This window comes from Micromesistius poutassou (genome assembly GCF_964030765.1).
Source record: "Micromesistius poutassou genome assembly, chromosome: 2".
NCBI lineage: Eukaryota > Metazoa > Chordata > Actinopteri > Gadiformes > Gadidae > Micromesistius > Micromesistius poutassou.
In genome coordinates, this window is record NC_140272.1 from 12,609,964 (window position 1) to 12,628,298 (window position 18,335).

The following is an 18,335-nucleotide window of genomic DNA, read 5'->3' on the forward strand; positions in this document are numbered from 1 at the left end:
AGTCATCAAGTCAATTAATAATCCTTTACAATTTAAAAATCATAAAAAAAAATGAGACCAACTTTCCAGATACAACTTGGGTAATCTTTATTGATTTACATCACCTGGTGGACAGGCTCAGATTTCATTCACAATTAGGTTACATTTCAGTGGTCTCTCTTAGCAAACATACCCATGATATCTGTATCTGCCTTTTTCTCTCTCCCCTTCAATTAACTATTTTGGTGGACAAAACTCTTCCTCCATAGTTTGGACTGAGATGATTCACTTATGGAGCCTGGCTTGTTAAGACTCCTTTATCTAAATCTCTTCTCAGCCCTCTGCCTTTGCCACTGCTGCCGAGATTGGCTCAAGCCAACCCCGTGGGGTTGTGGCAGGGACAGCCACGTCTTAAAGCTGCAGAATGAATGGGATCTAATGGCTAGCATGTGCTCCATGCTTTCCCAGAGGTCCAGTAAGGCGAGGGGCTTAGCGTCTGAAGATTGCTACAATTAGTGACAAATTGGGGGGGAAGAGAGGCTCGGAGAAGGAGACAGTTGGTAGGACTACCGCTAACCTGCTGCATATGATAAGCTTTGGTGTGAGCCCTCTCGCAACTCAAATTGTCCTAATACAATGCGGGCTAGAAAGGATGAAATGAACAGAAAATAATAAAAAGTTTGACTTCTGTGTTCATTATCAGGCTATTTTCGGAGATGCATCTTTATACTTGACAACTTCCAGATACAAGTGTTTATTGTATGTGCAGTATTTTACCAAGATCTTTGGTTTCCTTAAAGGATTACTGCGCAAATAAGAATCCAACATTGTATCTGTTCACTTCTGACAGGCCACCATAAAAACAAGTCTACTGCAGAGACGAGTTGTTTGACAGTGTCAGAATCCAAAGGCTTGTGCAATCATTTATGACACCGCCGTGTCATCAAAGCAGACTCAATGTTCAAAAGACCAGGTTGCTGAAAGGGACTGACAACCTGGCTTCTCTGCAACACTGAGTCTGGCGTTACATTGTGGATTTCTCCAGGAGAACTAAATAAATACCTCCTCTCCCCACCTTAAGACCCAAGTGACTTTACTTTTTTTTTTTATTTTAAAGGGAAGTGAAACAACAACTTTTCCAGTATCAATGTCGAGTGTTGAAAAAAAAAATATGATTAAATCAAATTTTACTCCATGGTGACAATACCAGAAGTGTTACTTTTTCTCTTTTTTGGCAAACATCCTAACACAGGACTGTAAACATATTGTTTCCCTTGTTAAAATAGACGCAAAAATATATTCGATTTTCATTGGAACCCATTCATCCATCCGTCAAAATAAATGTTTTGATGGAGGCAAGCTTTTGTACAATTCTTATACTGCTCTGCCACTATGACACAACTCAAATTGAGAATCAAAAGCATTATTCGTGACAATACAATGAAGATTTGTTCTCTGATGGATGACAATTTCCTTTCAGCGGCTAACAGAGAGTGGCCTGTTTTCCAATGGCTAAAGCTGAACGTTGGCCCAGTTCTTTTTCCAGTCTTGCTAGAAATCCGCTACTCTAGGAGAGGGCTTCCTCCCTATCTGCCCGATCGATAACGTGGTTAGTTGAGCCAGGGTAAACACTGAGCCACCTGGCTGGTTTCATTAAACACTATAGCAGCTTTTTTTCCTTTTACATTTTTTTCTCACTTTTTTTTCCTCTCGATTGGATTTTCATTTACCTTTTTTTATTTTCACCTGTCACTCCTGTTAATGCACAGTTGTGCGCAAACGTACTCAGGCACACATAGTAACACTCACATCCAGACAAAAAAATTGCTCCCTTAACTGCCACCACTACTCCTAAACTGCACACGCACACACTAGCAGACAGAAAGACACACACACACAAACAGACACACACACACACACAGACTTGTCAGGCAGCTGTAGTTTCTCTGTATAGCCTCAGGGACTTCTATGATCTGCTCCAGCTGATGTTTCAGAGTAAACACCTTAAGGCACCCTTGATGCAGCACCCTTGATGCAGCGTGGACACAGAACACTGACCCCCTCCCCGCCTCTCCCACCTGACATAAAGAGGGCACTATACTTTTTTTTTCTCTCTTTTTGTCACCAAACCCCTGAACCATCCAATATGGCTAATACAGCTTAGTTCACGATCCATGCACAGATACTATTGGCAACTCGTTCAGCTCACTTGATTTGTTCTGCTAATCTCATTTTCCCTTTCCTGTCCCGCTCAGAACTCGATGTGTTGGAGCAGAGGAAGATAGTCCAGCACAGTTAATAGTGAAGGCTAAGGAATGGGGGAGGGGGCGGGGTAGGAAAACGAGGCAGTGGAGCCACGTTTGCGAACTGACATGACATATGGATGTTTGCGTGCAAAATGGCTTCAGAAAGTCAAACACATAAGGCCCATGGTCATTTTTTGCATTGGTTTTGACAGAAGTTTAACTTTTTCTCTTTTTAAACAATAAATCATCTGTAGACTCTTGCTCTTTCACTGCGAGTCTCAAAATAAATAGATCTCCCTCTCAACTTTTACTTAAATACAGGTTCATATTTACTCTGCTGCTGAAAAATACATTTTTTTGTTCTTTTTTTTGTCTTGAGATAAAGTCCTTCAGAAGACTAGAAGAGTTCCATATTTCCCCAAACCCTGTCCCACATGCATGGCGATCCTTCCACTGGTTCAGTGGTCCGGAATTCCAGCAGAGACTTTTACTTAAATCATATATTACAAAAAAAGAACTGAAAAGGAGGGGCTCTTTTTTCTTTCGTTTTTTTTAAAGGTGAGAACTGCAGGACATGCGTGGAATCAAAAAGGGTGACAAAAGAGGGAAGGAATGACAATAGGTTTGATATTTGAAATGGGCAAGAGGGGAGCTGATAAGAGAGGCAGTAACAGAGGAGGTATAATAAATAAGCCGTTTTGGATACCCCTCTCTCTCTCCCTCTCTTCCCCCAATCAATGCACTCCTCTCTCTCTCTCAATACTGATCTAGTGAAAATGTATGGGGACGGCTGGCAGGAGGAGCACCCATCTCAGCTCCAAGCCTGGGCCCGGCGGTGATCAAAATCGGCAATCACCCGCTTGATGTGGGCCAACTTGTTGTGCAGGTACTCACAGCGCTGCTTCTCTTCGTGGTAGTTGGGGCTCTGCTGCAAGGGAACAAAACACACACGCTCAGTGCATCCGAGCCTCAGAACACTGCTCCTACCCCTTGCGGCAGAACGTCATCGACCGACTTCCATGGTTCTTTTCTACATACAAACGGGTCGGTAAGTGGAATCCGATCTCATCTACACTATCAATTTGACTATATATATATATATATATATATATATATATATATATATATATATACACTCCCTGAAATATCGCTGTTAGCGATACCAAGCACGAGATAAGACATTGACATCCTGTAGAATCACTTTCTGTTGCTTTTCTAGTAAAATGAACTTATCATGACTGACTTATCATGAAGATGGATTCTGCAGAGCAAACAGACCAGCTTGTGACAAAAATGGACATCTAGGGGAGCAAAAGGCCAGTGGCTATATGCCCAAAGCCTGGAAGATTCTCCCGGAGGAAAAGCACTCGCTTTCGGTTAGGTCATTGCGGCTATAAATGACAAATAAATTACACCAAATGTCATCACCCAAACCCAACCATTTAGTCGTTCTGCATTTGATCATCTGCTACAGTCTTCTATTCAATGACCTACTTGTTTGATTTTCTTGTACTCCTTCAGGACTTCATCGTGTACCTTCTGCAAAATACAAAACAAAGAATCATCACTTTTTTGTAATAAAATATAAAGCCTCTCCATAGAGTTCCATCACCACAGAAAAAATACGTTTTCTCTATTTACTGTGTGAATGACGTGTAGTTTTTACGCTTCGCACAGCGTGAAAAGTAAGATGTTGAAAGACTGGCAGTAAAAATAGAAAAGAAAAAACAATTTACAATCGGTGAGTTAGTATTTTTAAATTAATGTACGTGCAAAAATGTGCCTCATCAATACATGGAGGAAGAGCGGGTCCCCTGGGAACCATAAAGTCGCTTGTTCGATCCCCGGCTCCTCTTAAGGGCTGATTAAGACTGATTAAGACGCAATAAGATGCGTCGAGGCAACGCAAGGGGGTTTGCGGACCATCCTTGCGTCCACCGCAAGGGCCTTCCATCGAGGCAACGCAGCAGCAAGGTCTGTGATTGGTCCGCTCACTAAAACCCGACGCAGAACCAAAACAGGTTCACGACTGTGTTGAAGCGTCTGCGTGGTCCTTGCGTTGCGTCGATTTGGGACCATAACTGAGCCTTAAGGGGAGTGTTGAGGTGTCCCCGAGCAAGACACCGAACCCTTAGCTCCTGGCGAATTCTGTGCCATGCATTTCTGCCACTGCCGTCGGTGGATGAATGTGTGTATGAATGGGTGAATGTGAGGCAATAAACGTAAAGCGTTTAGAGCATAGTGCTATATAAATCAAACCCAAGTCAAAACTCACACATGAATAAACAGCGGTAACAGAGAAAACAGAGGAGCAAACAGCAGATTGTTGAGCACTGACCTGGTACTCTTTGGTGCCGGGCACCAGCTTCTTGCACTGGCCGTCCAGCTGGGTGAAGCGGCGCGTGATGCTCTCCACGCGTGCGTGCAGGACCCGGTACTCGTCATACTCTGCGTTGAAGTCGTCCTTGTAGTTCTGCCGCTGGTCCAGGGACAACAGTGGCATGTACTTGCTGCAAAAAAGACACACAAACATTTACGCAAGCCGTGAAACTTGATGAGCAGCATTAAGATAAATGTATAGATGCCGTGGTTAAGATGCTCTCTGATGTGTTTAGACCCGTTTAAAAGGGTTCACCGTTTACCTAGAAGGCGTGATCTTGAGTAGCAATTAAAAAGCTACCCTACATATCCTTCACCACTGGGAAAGTCCACCCAGTTCCAGATGTACGATGAGAAATATAGAATCTATAAAGAGCTCTGCAGTGCAGCTGCATTGGCCTGTAGTACTGGGGGCGGGGATCCCATGGGAGCTCACCTCAGATACTCAGCCACCACGGTGGGGGGAGAAATGTCTGTGGAATGGACTGGCTTCTCTTTTTCAGAGGAATCTGTTGGGTTGGGAGGGGTCACAGGGTTAGAATGGGGGATATTGTTGTTCCAGAGTCATGTATTGAATCAACGCAGGATCAGCATTACTTCATAAAGAGGTGTGACTATAACGCATTACGCAGAATCGGCCTTGAAAGCAGCAGCATTAGACGTGATTTCTGAAAGTGATTAAGATTGGACCCACCCGAAAATTTGGACAGTTTTGCAAGGGCAATAAAATTTAAAGAAACATGTTGAATGTACGAGGACAGACTGATAAACATTCTGAAACAGATTTCTATGTCTGAATAACGGAATACAGACTCAAAAAAGACAAATTAAAAAATAAAACAGTTAACGTGGGAAAACAATAAACCTGCTCATGTGCGCAACAGCAGCTCAACAGCTGCACATGCTGTGGAAACCAATGCATCCAAAACAGGAGCTTCATGAAATGATGGGAGGCCAGCTCAGACGTCTCACCCTTGTCTTTATGCTGTAGCTTGGTGAGGTCCTCCCTCTCCTCCCTGTCCACACGCGGCTTCTTCCGGGGCCTCTGCACCTCCTCTACAGGCTGCTCTACAGGCGGCTGCTCTACAACCCTGGGGGGGGCAGGAGGAGGAGGAGGAGGAGGAAGAGGCGTGGGAGTAGGAGTAGGCCCAGTGCTGGACTTCTCCTTGCGCTTCCCCTTCTCCCTCTCTCGGTCCTTCTCTTTGTGCTTCTTGGCCTTCTTGGGCTTCTTACTAGTGCTGCTGAATGAGACCGGGCTGCTGCTGATGACGGTGGAGCTCACCGTCAGGGAGGTCCTCGGGGGAGGGGCCGGGGCCGGGGGAGGGGGAGGGGAGGCGGCAGGCCCGGGGCCCGGCGGCTGGTAGCGGTCCAGCGGGGTCCGGTCGGGGGGCGGGGGGCTACGGGTGGGGCTGGGCGAAGGGTCCCTGCAGGAGGAGCTCTGGTCCAGGGGCAGGTCCTGGGTGCCGCAGCCCTCCGGGGTGCTGGGGGAGTTGGAGTGGGAGGCCGGGCTGGGCTGCTGGTGGTGGTGATGGTGGGAGGACGCCGGGAGGTGCGTGGGAGGGGCGGAGGTGACGCCGGAGGGGAGAGAGGGGCGCTTGGAGCCGAGGCCTCCCTCGTCCTCGCGAGGGCGCTCCGAGGAGGTGGAGGACGCGGCGGGACCCCGGCTGCTGAGATGGGAGATGCGAGGCTTCTTGGGGGCGAGTGGGTCGATGAAGTCTCCTTCCGGCGGCCGTTTCTGAAAGAACACAGCACACCTTGATGGCACAACTGACCAAATTAGCACATCTGTCTGTTCCGTGTGTGCGTGCATACCTGTGGGGATAAGGTGAGGTTGTCTTTAGGAGAACAGCTGGATGGAAGTGGCTCAGGTAGACCCAGTTTACTATTGGACATAAGAGGAGGGACAGAAGATATGCTCTGAGTTACTCGTCGTTTTATATCACAGGAAGAACTGCAGGTTTGGTTGCCAGATAAAGCAAGGCACTTGTTCCGGTGCTGATCAGAAACTATGGGGAAAAGAGCAAGAAGGTTTTACCCTCTGAACTATTTTACAAACAAGCAAGCATTGGTTGTAAAATAGACCAAATACCATTTAATAAGTTCAACCATAAAGCAAATGAAAAGTGGGTCAAAGAAGAGCATTTGTACCGAATAATGTTACGCTCCACTTGGACCTTATCGTCTTCAGAGTAACCGGGCCAGTCTTTCTGGATGTCACGGAAAATGAAGTCCTTTAATGAGTACGAGTTGTCTTTGGGGTTCAGATTCGCCACCTGTTTGACACACCAAACAAACACACAATTTGAACCAGGCTTATGAAAGTCAAAACTGTTCGGCCTCAGAGCTTTTTAACTTACTATCTTGAAACCTTTGACTTCCTCTGCGGGCTCAACATCTGCAATGGCCAGACTTCTGTGCGCAGCAATAGTGAGAAAGGGGGCCCTTGTGTCCGGACATGGTCATTCTCAGGGTGATTTGCATTGTATGCCTCAATGATTCCTGGGGTTTATTGCTAAAATCACCTCCCTTACCAGAAGGGATTTCCACTCAGTCGCTTTGTATGAAGAACCAAAATCAAATCCCCTTTTCAATAAGTACATTTCAAAAATCATCTGAACAGAACAGAACTAAAAAAGTGAAGTGAAAAGTGAGGTAATTTCGCCTCTCACCTGTTGCAAGGTGCTTCCCAGAGAGCTGCGGTCCTTCTGGCTGACGCCGTCCCGCTGTAGCCTGGCCAGCACCTCCAGCTTCTTGTAGGACCGGAGCGCCAGCAGGTGGATGATCCTGTCGCGGTAGGGGCGCTGGGACACAGGGTTGTTGCTAAGGCACTTGCGGATGGTGTTGGCTGGGTTGATGGGCGTGGACCGCTTGCGCTCGGGCACCACGTCAGGCGCGGACATGGCGGGCTTGCGCATCTGAACTTGCTTTCCTAGGAGACCCCGTGGACAAAATGGAGGTCTGAGTTGGAGCATTTTTTTTGTGGCATGGTGAAGCAGTCAGAGGGAGGGAGAAAGAGAGAGAGAGCCAACACTAATACTGATATCATCCAAGATCCAGAAACCGTTGTCCAACAAAGGAGTGCCATTAGCAGGGCTGAGCGATACGGAAAAAATATCACCATTATTAAAAGGAATTTTACATAATATCGAAAAATGGCACAATATGCTTATGCATTCAAAATACCATTCTAAACAGTCCAACTCTGGGTCATTACATTGAAGTATATGGAAATCAGTTATGTTATGTCTGTTATGGTAACAGACTTAAACCAGGTTCACACTGATGTTTCAAACCTCATATTCAATGATTTTAAGGGCATATCTTCTAATCCTTATAAATGTATACCATACAATTGGGTGATACAAATCGATATCCCCATTTCATGACTATACACTACCATTCAAAGATGATAAAACATAATAATTTAACATTTAACATTTAATTATTGTGCAGCCCTACTAATTGGCTCAACCATTCTGCAAAGAAGCCAAAGGTGAAATGCATCCTAAAGCCTAAGGTGGATTAACAACACTTTGATAGTCCAACTAGCAGTGACCACCTCAACATTTGCCAAGCATAGACCGGACACAGATTAGACAAAGTTTGTGACTTCTGAGTATTTTATTGTGACACCATGATGTGTAGCTCAATTATCCACTTAAGTTGCCCAAAAGGCTGTCTGCGACCATCCACAGAGACGGCTTGCCATGTAGCTTTTATAACGAACAAACATGGGCTAAAAAAACAAAACATGATTGTATTAACGTACAATCCAACTAAATGATCAACTATCAAAGCTGTTTTGTGATCTCCCCTCGCTCGGAAAAGGATTCAACACATTCATAACCTCTGTCATGAAGCCCATATGGGATGTTGAAAGAGCAAGGGCAAGTAGGGATACTGGTAGCAACCAGTTTTGAGACCCGTCACAAATGGTTACTTTCAAAAGCAGGGTTTGAAAGAAATAAAAAAAGGGATGTTGTCGAAACCCTTATCCACAGAGTAAATCAACATCTGGCCTTCTCCACGTGCGTTACGTTCCAATTGCAATGCATGCTATAGCCATCCACACATTGTGTCATCACGCGTAACCAGATAACGGAAATATGTTCATTCAAAGTGTCAATGGGGGCCCTGAGACTCCTGCTTTGTTGGAAGGCATTATAGATTCCCCTATACCGCTTATGATTCCTTATGAAATGCAAAGCTCTTTAAAAGATTATGGATAGAGAGCACGGAGAAAGAAACTCAGTGGCTTGACTGCCTGTACCATCGCCATTTGCAGGGATTCGCTGTCTCACAGGGTGACAGACTGTCACAGGTGAATTGCCTGTGTCAGCTGCTAGAAGGCTTTCTCCTTCATAAATATTGAGCCTAGTGAGTAGTGACTCAACATGGTGAACTAAGATAAGGGAGTAAACAAGCCGTCTCTTCAGCAACTTAAAAGCCCAATCGCCTCCCCCTTCTACATGGGTTATCGCAATACTGAAAGTACTACTACTGCAACTTTTGAAGCATTTGAACTTTAATATAGAGATTGAGGGCGGAGCTTGTTCTCACCTAGACCAGTTACAGCACATACCTGAAAGAGTCCTGAGAAGAAAAAATAAAAAAGAAACGAAAGGAGCAGACGGCTTCTTTAGAACTGACAGTGTGCTCGCTGTAGGGCCAGCTGCTACATGCCCCTGTAACACCCCTTTCCTGGTCCTCTCGTTTCACAGTTTCCATTAGGGCTAGCGTATGCAAATAGATCCCCAAAGGCAAAAAAGTGCAACCTCCTGGGAAGCCTCAACTAATCTTACTTGTTTTGGGAGCGATACCATTAGCTCCGAAAAAAGTATTAACTACTGCTCACATTCGCTCACATTTATACTGTTAGTTTAGACAGGCCACACCACAACCTTCCATTGAATATTTCAAAAACATTATCCTATCGATTAGTTTCAGATGTCAAATGTTGCGTTTGCATTTTGATAAACGCATGCATGTCAAAGAAACAGGTTATATTGTACTTCTATGTGAAGGTGAATCAATGGTTGTTGACTGAAGCCATTCTATTTATAAAATGGCAAATAAAGCATTTTTGCTTTAAGAAAAACATTCTAAAGTTTGAATACAGAATATATCCTGTATCCAACTGCTCTTTCTAGACCTTAAACAATTAATAGGAATAGGAAAGCAAGCCAAACGTTGAGAGCCCTACTGATCACGTAACGCTAAATGAATGGAACAATTCAAAACTGGATATCGGCCGTTAGTATAAGGTAGAAATCGCCCAGTGGGTTAAGGAAGGGCAATATTCGGCATTGGTGATTAAATCAATAGAAGCAGAAGTTGCACTACGTGTGCCAATGCCCAAACCTCGCCGATTCTGATCTGATGTAAGGAAACGGTTGTGATGATCTGACCACACAAATTAGATTAGCAAAGATTTGCTTTAACTATTCCATGTGCCTGACCCTGAACCAAGAGCACAGCGCTAATGTGGAGAGGAAACCACCAGGTATCCATAAGCATCTGGGCCCCAGAGGGAACACTCAAACCACCACGGTGGCGGTTGGACAACGAAAGAGCGTGCAAGGAGAGAGACTCAGGTTATTTAACTAGCATTTTAGCTGGCTGTATGTCAATAAAACCAGAAAGGCTTCGTTTGCCTGCCCTGGAACTTATCAGTCAAGTGTGTTAATCTGCAAAAGTCTGAGAGGCCATGGGTTGTCAACATTTACCGATTTTTTTCTAAAGGATTGCGGGCACCAACTTTTTGTGAGTTCCAAAAAGATCAGAAAGTTGTTGGTGGTCTTGGTGTGCGGCTTGTGTGTGTATGAGATGAGACGATCTGTAAAATAAATAAAAGAGGGACCTACCTCGGTACTTGCCCCCAGGCTTGATGACTTTGGTCCCGCGTTCACGTGTATCCTCCACGGCCTGGGTCATGCGTTCTCGGGTCACCTGGTACGAGTCATTGGTGGCACACACCGTGACCTTGTCCTGTACTGTCCCCATGGAAGCCAGGTGGGAGGCTCCCAGGCTAGAGACCCATGGGGGGGAAGCAGAGGGGTGAGATTGGAGCATGAAAATACATTTAACTGAGCAGAAGACGTGCGAAACATAACAGGCCTAAATTACAACCTAGAAAAACAGGCTCATAAAAAAGGAAGACATTTGCATTCAAGGATAGTGTTACCTTGTTGTATATTGTTGAATGCATTCAAAGCTTCCCTGAGGGTTGTCCTTGCCAACATTAGACAAGTAAAACTCAAAATTATGGAAGGCGTCTGAAGGGGAATCTGTCCTGGGAATCTTAATGCACTGCGAGAAAAACATAATGAGAATTATTAACAGGTCTTCATTTCTTTGAGATGTCCGAGGTGCTCCTGTTGACCCTCGTCGTGTGCAATGAGTTAATTTGTGATAGGTTTGCTGAATACTAAATGTGACCATCTGCAAAAGCACCTCCAGACTAGGCCACAGTGTTGACTGCCTCAAGTAAGCAGATCTCCTTACAGTAGTGTGTGCATACCTCTGGCTTGCTCTACAGCTCAGAGATGAGGCGGAATAGGGAAAGCATGGGAGCTAGCATGACACATCTTTGGAGACAACTACAGAGTGCGTGCGTGGCTGGATGCGAGTGTAGGCGCGAGATAAATGTTGTATTAATAAATCAGGGCCATCAGCCACACTTTTTATTCATGTGCGTCAATAAATACTACTGGTTTTAACATCAAATATCTTATGAAACAATATTAGCTCATGGGTGAGCACTTTAACCATCTAAAATATTAACATCCTCATGCAATGGGTGTCCACAATCGTATGTCTTATGCTTGTAATTTGCCTTTTTTGTTCAATGGGGAAACATGGTGTAAATAATTAAAATGTTCACCAATAAGCACATGGAATATACACCTATAGCACTTGGGCAAAGGCTTATTATGAGAGTCATGTAGGAGAGGGGAAACAGATACTTACGCCTTGGAGTCCCTTGAATTGTATTAATGGCCGTAAAGAAGGTACATTCTGAAAGAGAACGCCAAGAGTTTAGGACACGCAAGAGCAGGGGTCACCAAGTACAGCTGGCTAAAGAAATGGAATTCATTACATAACATTGGGAACCTAAAAGGCATACCATGCCTTTTATATTATCTCAAACTTTACCAAAGAACGTCAATGCAGGGCCGAAGTACAGAACCTGAAAGCCATGGCAGATATTTACACCGTTCTCGAGTACTTTGCCATCCATTTTTTAAAAAGGCAGGACGCGTAGGGCATTGGAAAATCATGGCCTTATTTGATGTTTCTGAAGTATGAACTTGTGGCGCTTGCAAGCGTTGCACTGGTGTTTTCTTGAAACAGAATTTTTGTGGCAGTGGCTCCTCTGTGACCCTGTAGATTAGAGCGGCTGCACTCAGAGCTAGCTGGGTCTTCGCTCAGCTGCAGAACAAGCTGGCTGGATGACAGGCCTCTAAAGTATAGAGTCAACTGGTCTGAGTGGAATGTGCACTTTTACCAACACCAGCGAGCAGAGAGAGAGCCCAAGAGTTGAAAATATTTAAACCGTGGCTGTGGTAGAATAGCTAGAGGTGAACGGAATTAGTGTTCAACAACTTTCAAAAATGTTCTACAGCAAATGACATCCTAGCTACTTAGCTTTTCAGGATCCAACCAAAGATTTACCCATCCCCCAATATACACTTGCAGACCTACTAGTCCACGCACATAGTTCTGATCACATTACACATAACGACAGAAAGAAAGCTTTAGCTTACACACACAGACACACACACACACACGCAAAGGCACGCACACAGACACACACACAATTGAGAGGGCGAGAGAAACAAAAAGCAGGCAGTTTTTTTGGCTGCTCAGTCAGCAAGAGATTCTAGGCTACTGTTCAATGCAATGTGCAGCCCAACTTACCTCATTCAATAAGGTTGTATTGGGAGTTTTATATAAATAATGTGTAAATAAGGCTCCCCTCCCCTTTAGCCTACTTAACATATCAATCAGGTGTGGAATCGTCAATCACTTTCTAATATTTTAGTTCCACAAACCTAATACCTTTGTCTCATGTGCCATAAAAGCTGACACATACCATTGAATATTCTGGTCCAAACGCTAGGCTAGATGACCACAGTAGATCAATTATGTAATCCTGTTGTTATTGGCTTTAGCTTGTTTTTTTTCCCCTTAGCAATATCTTCACCTGAATGAGTGGTTTTACCACTTGTACTCTAAATATAACTTATACAAGTCACGTTTGTATTTTATATTAAGAAATTCGATGAAAATAAAATAACATGTTCTGGGTGTCGGTATAGATGTTCTTATTCTGTCCGATTTTAAGTTGAGATAAGCAAATATATACATGTTTGATATCACGCAATACTAGCCTCGTGAAATAGATGAGATCGATTCATTGCCGATTAGACCATACGCTTTGAAACAGCCATCGTGGGTAAACGCTTAAGACCAGCACCTCAAGAGGAATGGGATTAACGTTAGAAGAGGAATCTAAATTAAACCTGGAGGTTGAACCGTCGAGCTATTAATATGCGAGCTTTCCCATGTAAAAAAAAAAAGGCCAACAGGTTTAGGTGTTAGAGACCAGGCAGGTCGATCAGCCCACAACATGTTTGATTTGTGGGTCATCTACTGTAAATATATTAGGTTTGACCCATGTCGTCGTGACTCATGTTGTTGACGACATCTGGTAGTTTAGTTTAGTTGATCTTTAACATTGTATTCTGGTGGCTTATATTATGCTTCGTATGTTGTACATACATGTTGCATTAATGAGTAGGATGTTATATGGGTTGCCATAATTGTGCCTGAATACTACTCCGTTTGGAACAGCTACTAATAACTCCTTCTTTGGTCAAAATAGTTAAGCAAGAAAAAAAAAGTACTTGGCCAGCAGAGCGTTAGAGCTAATGCTGGGTGATCAAATCTAACACTTTTGTGGACTAAATATGACATGACAGTTGATAAAAGTCAGCCAGATTATGACGTTAAAGCACTAGTAACGGTTTATATGTGGATTAAACCCAAACCAACGTTTGGATTTGAATGCGAGCTGGGGGAAGAAAACGTAGGACCAGGCAGGCTAACTTGGCTACTTCAGTAGCCTAGCTATGCGTGGCACTTTGCTCACCGGTGGAGGCAGCCGTGGAACTCATAATTAGCCCTGACAAGGGAGTCCTTAACTCACCTTACAGTTTTGGTGGCTCTCGATGGCTCTCGCAGCCGTCTCGGTCAATTTGACATGCAAAACGGTCACTCTGTCTGCATTCCCTCGGCCACAATTCAATCCATATCTCCCATCCTGGGAGAGCGCCGCCATCTTTACCAGCCCTCCACCATCGTCCCTCTGACGGTGGATCATTTAGCAGACCTCGACTCCCCTTCCCGACACGGCTGCTGGGAGGGACTTTGACAACTCATAGGCTGAGAGAGGATCCTGCAGAATAGCGTTATCCTGGACTTCCGTCACGCAATAACCGGTATCTTACTTCCTAGGAGCTTCGTTCGTCCAGGTAACAGTTCGTGGAGCGAAAGTCATAACGACATGATAAGAATAACAAAAATAAAAACAAAAACAACAAACCCAAGAATAAATATTGAGTTTTTACCAAAAATTGGGCAAAGCACTATTTAAAACATGTAACGGAAACGGATACCTCGATATCGGAAATTCCGGCCTCTATCTCGCCACTTGCCGTTAAACCCATGTAACTTAAAGTATCGCCCTCTCTCGTCGATGTCGCTCATTTGGTGCATCTCATGCCAGGCGTGCCGTCGTGAGGTTCTTATCTCACGACGAGGTTAACAGCTGGAGTGAAGCTGACACGCTTACCTGCATCCCATTCGATGAATGGGATGTACATACCAGGTAATGGTCAAATTCACGACGTAGAATGCAACAACATAATAACAACAACCGTTCTTTGTCTTATATAACTACTGTAACTTCTGCTTTGATATTGACAAGTTGAATCAACTTAGGTAAAAGGTCATTACAACGGTCACACTATCTAAACATAAATGTATTATTAGGAATGGTTTGTCAACCAGCCTTGTTGGCTATATGTAGGCCCATAAACAGCTCTGATGACCTAGCCAAATACACCAAACATATTTAAACGTGTTTATCCAGCATATGTTTTTTGTGATGATTTCTGGTTGAATTGAATGGTAGGATCCGACATAAACAGTGTATCGTGTGAGGCAGCTACTATCTTTCACAGTCAGTCCCCAAGACATGATTAGACAGTAAGTTCGGTGTGTTATTGCCTCAGGCAGGGTGTGGAAAGGCCTGTGTGATTCCAATAGATTACCCTAGTGTTTTACCCCACCCTTTCCCCCGACCGGGTTACACACACACACACACACACACACACACACACACACACACACACACACACACACACACACACACACACACACACACACACACACACTTTAATGTGTATCTCAAAAACTGTTGTTTACTTACAGGGCTGCATTCAATGTCTTTGAGCGTGATCAGAATGACAGATGAACTTCCTGGCTTCCTGCCAGTCATACGAAGACATCAGGAACACACACTTACCATGGATTACATAGGCATGCAATGACTTTAAAGACACTCCAGATGCTAACAAACTGCCATACCTGTTGGGAGAAATACAACAATGTGCGATCGCAGCAGCAAGATTTGTCACCTGTTGTGATTAGAGAAGGACCTCAAACTCCCCATAAACAGACTCATCCCCCTGGACTCACTCTTTCAACAATAATTGCACTATTGCACCCATCCTCCATATTGTAAATACTGTGTAATTAGAGTATATCTTTAATTTATGATACTGTCATTTTTTAAAATAATATCCCACATTTTACTTTTAATAGTACTTTTATAGTATAATATCTAATATGTATATATTTTGTATGTAACGTTTTATACTTACTATACTTATGCTATATACCTGACATTTTTATTTTATTGTATTGCTTTGGCAATGCAAATGTATATTTCTCATGCCAATAAAGCTTTTTTGAATTGAAATTGAACTGAATTTAATTGAACAGATCTGCGGATATTTTTGTAAAAAATAAAATAAATTATCCAGGTTTATCAGAAAGCTTTTGGGGCTTTAGCCTCGGACCCCCAAGCCTATCGACGCCAATGTTGCATTCTATTGGTTCTCTATGTTCCCAAATAAGTGCATTATTGTGCATATTTCACAGCTGGTGTTTACAAAAGGCCTGAAGCTGTTTCCTAAAGGGATAATAATTCACCTAACACATCAAAATGTATATACACCCCTATCAGATTAAATAACTGGGAACACTATTGTTAACTTTCCTAACTTTCTCAATGTATGATCCTATAAGAACTGCTTTTACAGTATAGGCGCCACCAGTCTTTTACTATTTCTGATTATTATAATATAGTGGGCCACACTAAAAAGAAACGGGCATAATATATTATTGACTGTTTAAACCTGTGCTTCTCGTTTGTCTGCCAAATACGCATTAAACTGTCAAACCCTGAAAGTTGCAGTCAAATTAGCATTTGGCCCAGCATCTTTTGTGCCATAGGCAAGAGCAGCAGAAAGGAGCCCCTCCTTAGGCATACATATACCCCCTTACACACACACACACACACACACACATTACCAGAGTAAGTGCAGATGTTGTTCATTAATACAAGGTACTAATCAATCAGAGCACAGCAAATGGCAACAGTATCATGCATCCTCGAATGATTGAATAGGTATTGAGTTAGCAATTAGTGAAAATGTAATACTCACCATCAGTTGACTCAGCTACCTGCATCTCTCCAAAGTCTCCTCTTTGTACGCATCTAGACTACGTGTGAACTGAATTTAAACTAAAATGTTCTCATTACTTTTCTTTGATACAAGTATTTTAGCGGAGTAAGTGTTTATTCATATGCCAACTGTATTCAGTCTATTCTAAAGACCTGATTGTCTTGTATAATACATATTTTATGCAAAGCAGGCTCTGGTCTTTTATGGTTATCACTAAATCAATAGAAGTTTCTTCTTCTTTAGCCGGAACATCACTTGCTTCCCCATTCTTCTGAATAGACGACTTGTATCCTCCTTCTCGTCTGTGTTGGTGTCAGTGGTGGCACTTTGTTTCCCCACTGATTTAATTTAATCTTGAAGAGAGTCATCATCTCATTCATTGTGTTGGTATCATGCAAGGCTTCTCTGCTGTTTGGTCCTTTTTTTGTATGTTCTAGACCTCTTGTGCCTGTCTTGTGTCTTAGCATTATTCCCCTTTATTGATATAATTCCCCAAATCGTGGCCATGCCAGAAGCTTGGACTAGGTTAACCGTCCCTGTCTAACCTGCCCAATGCATAGGTTTTAAATACCTATAGTATTATAATGGTGTTACTCGTATTTATATATTGGTCTATTCATTATATTTATAAAGGATAATTTTCCTAGTGTTCTTATTATACATTCATGGGGGTGGCTTGCTGCATAATTATTTCTGAATGTTTCTTGTCAAAAGCAAAATAAAAAATATAATTTTATGTTTTGTTTTGCTTGGCTATGGATGGTTGGCACCCTAGGCGATATCCTAAACAGCGTATGCCCGGGCCGGCCCTGTGTCACAACACCCACAATCACAGATGGAAAACTGACACCTACTTAATTTTTACATTAATGTTGATTTGCCAATTCAAGTTCTCTGTCTATTCAGACTTGTTTGTACAGGGCCCCCGGGGTCAGGGGTCAAGCCCTGGCTTAAAACAGTTTGAGAAAGGCTGTTTAGAACTCTTCTTTCCTTAAATCTCTTTATATATATGTCTATCCTCCTACCTTGCATATCTTTTGGCAGCATAGAAGTTGATTATTAACAAATGTGTTACTTAGGCCGGTTCCCATTTTGGTGCTAATCAACATCACATGTTCATACTGTGACTATTCGCAGATAGAGAAATGCCTGCTGCTCTTTACTGTGTGATATGCCTCCCGAAACAGCTCTGAAATTCTTGTTTATTGGAGCATTGAGTGGGAAGGTTGGCCCTCTTTTAAAGGGGCTGGGTGCCATATATTCTTTAGTTTTTTTGCTCCACCAACCTAATGACTTTTCTTTGATAACCTTAATAATGTAAGGTTATGTTGAGCTCAAAGGTAATTCCTTTCCATGTCATTGAACATAATTTACACTCGTTTTGGTCAATTTTGGCAGACGATACTGCAACAAGAGATATTGATATTTGATGTAGGGTTTTCTTATAGGATTAGTCAGGAGTTAAATAACGAGAGCCCTGACAATGATATGATTTGGCAGCAGTATTAGGCAAACATATATCAGGTGTGTCTGCCTACACAAACAAACACATGTAAGTACACACATTTAAACTGTTTAAACAAACTCAAAATTACTACTAAGATATATTTGTACCTGGACCTTATGTTAGACCTCCAAAGTAAATGAAAGCTACACAAATAACAACTTCTGCATGAAGTGTTTTAATGTATATCCAACTTATATGGGTGGTTGCAAAAATTGCACACAGCTTCAAGTTCAAGCTATAAAAGTAATAACCGGTGAGGCCATTATGCATCCACGTGGCAATCTGGCCCAGACGAAAGGCTCTACTGGCATGAGAAAGAAACATCTGCTGTACTGTTATCCTCCCATTTACACAAGCAGACAAGGAGAGAAGATCACGTAGAGTGTTTCTATGTGAGTGAGAAGCAGC

At 43.1% G+C, this 18,335-nt stretch overlaps 1 protein-coding gene across 2 annotated transcripts; it reads right to left on the reverse strand.

Annotated features, from left to right (window-relative positions):
* Window positions 1-62: 62 nt before the first annotated feature.
* On the reverse strand, window positions 63-13,989 carry ell2 (elongation factor for RNA polymerase II 2; the record flags this gene model as incomplete). Of its 2 annotated transcripts, none has more annotated exons than XM_084464240.1 (12): window positions 63-3,150; window positions 3,720-3,764; window positions 4,564-4,735; window positions 5,041-5,113; window positions 5,577-6,339; window positions 6,417-6,486; window positions 6,753-6,877; window positions 7,274-7,533; window positions 10,469-10,632; window positions 10,789-10,913; window positions 11,574-11,621; window positions 13,816-13,989. In XM_084464240.1, 12 exons carry the CDS (start codon window positions 13,987-13,989, stop codon window positions 3,037-3,039), a joined length of 2,133 nt encoding a protein of 710 aa, XP_084320366.1. In that variant the 3' UTR covers window positions 63-3,036. The 2 variants fall into 2 exon arrangements, with proteins under 2 accessions (XP_084320366.1, XP_084320365.1); XM_084464239.1 differs by having other exon boundaries at window positions 63-3,153.
* Window positions 13,990-18,335: the final 4,346 nt, after the last annotated feature.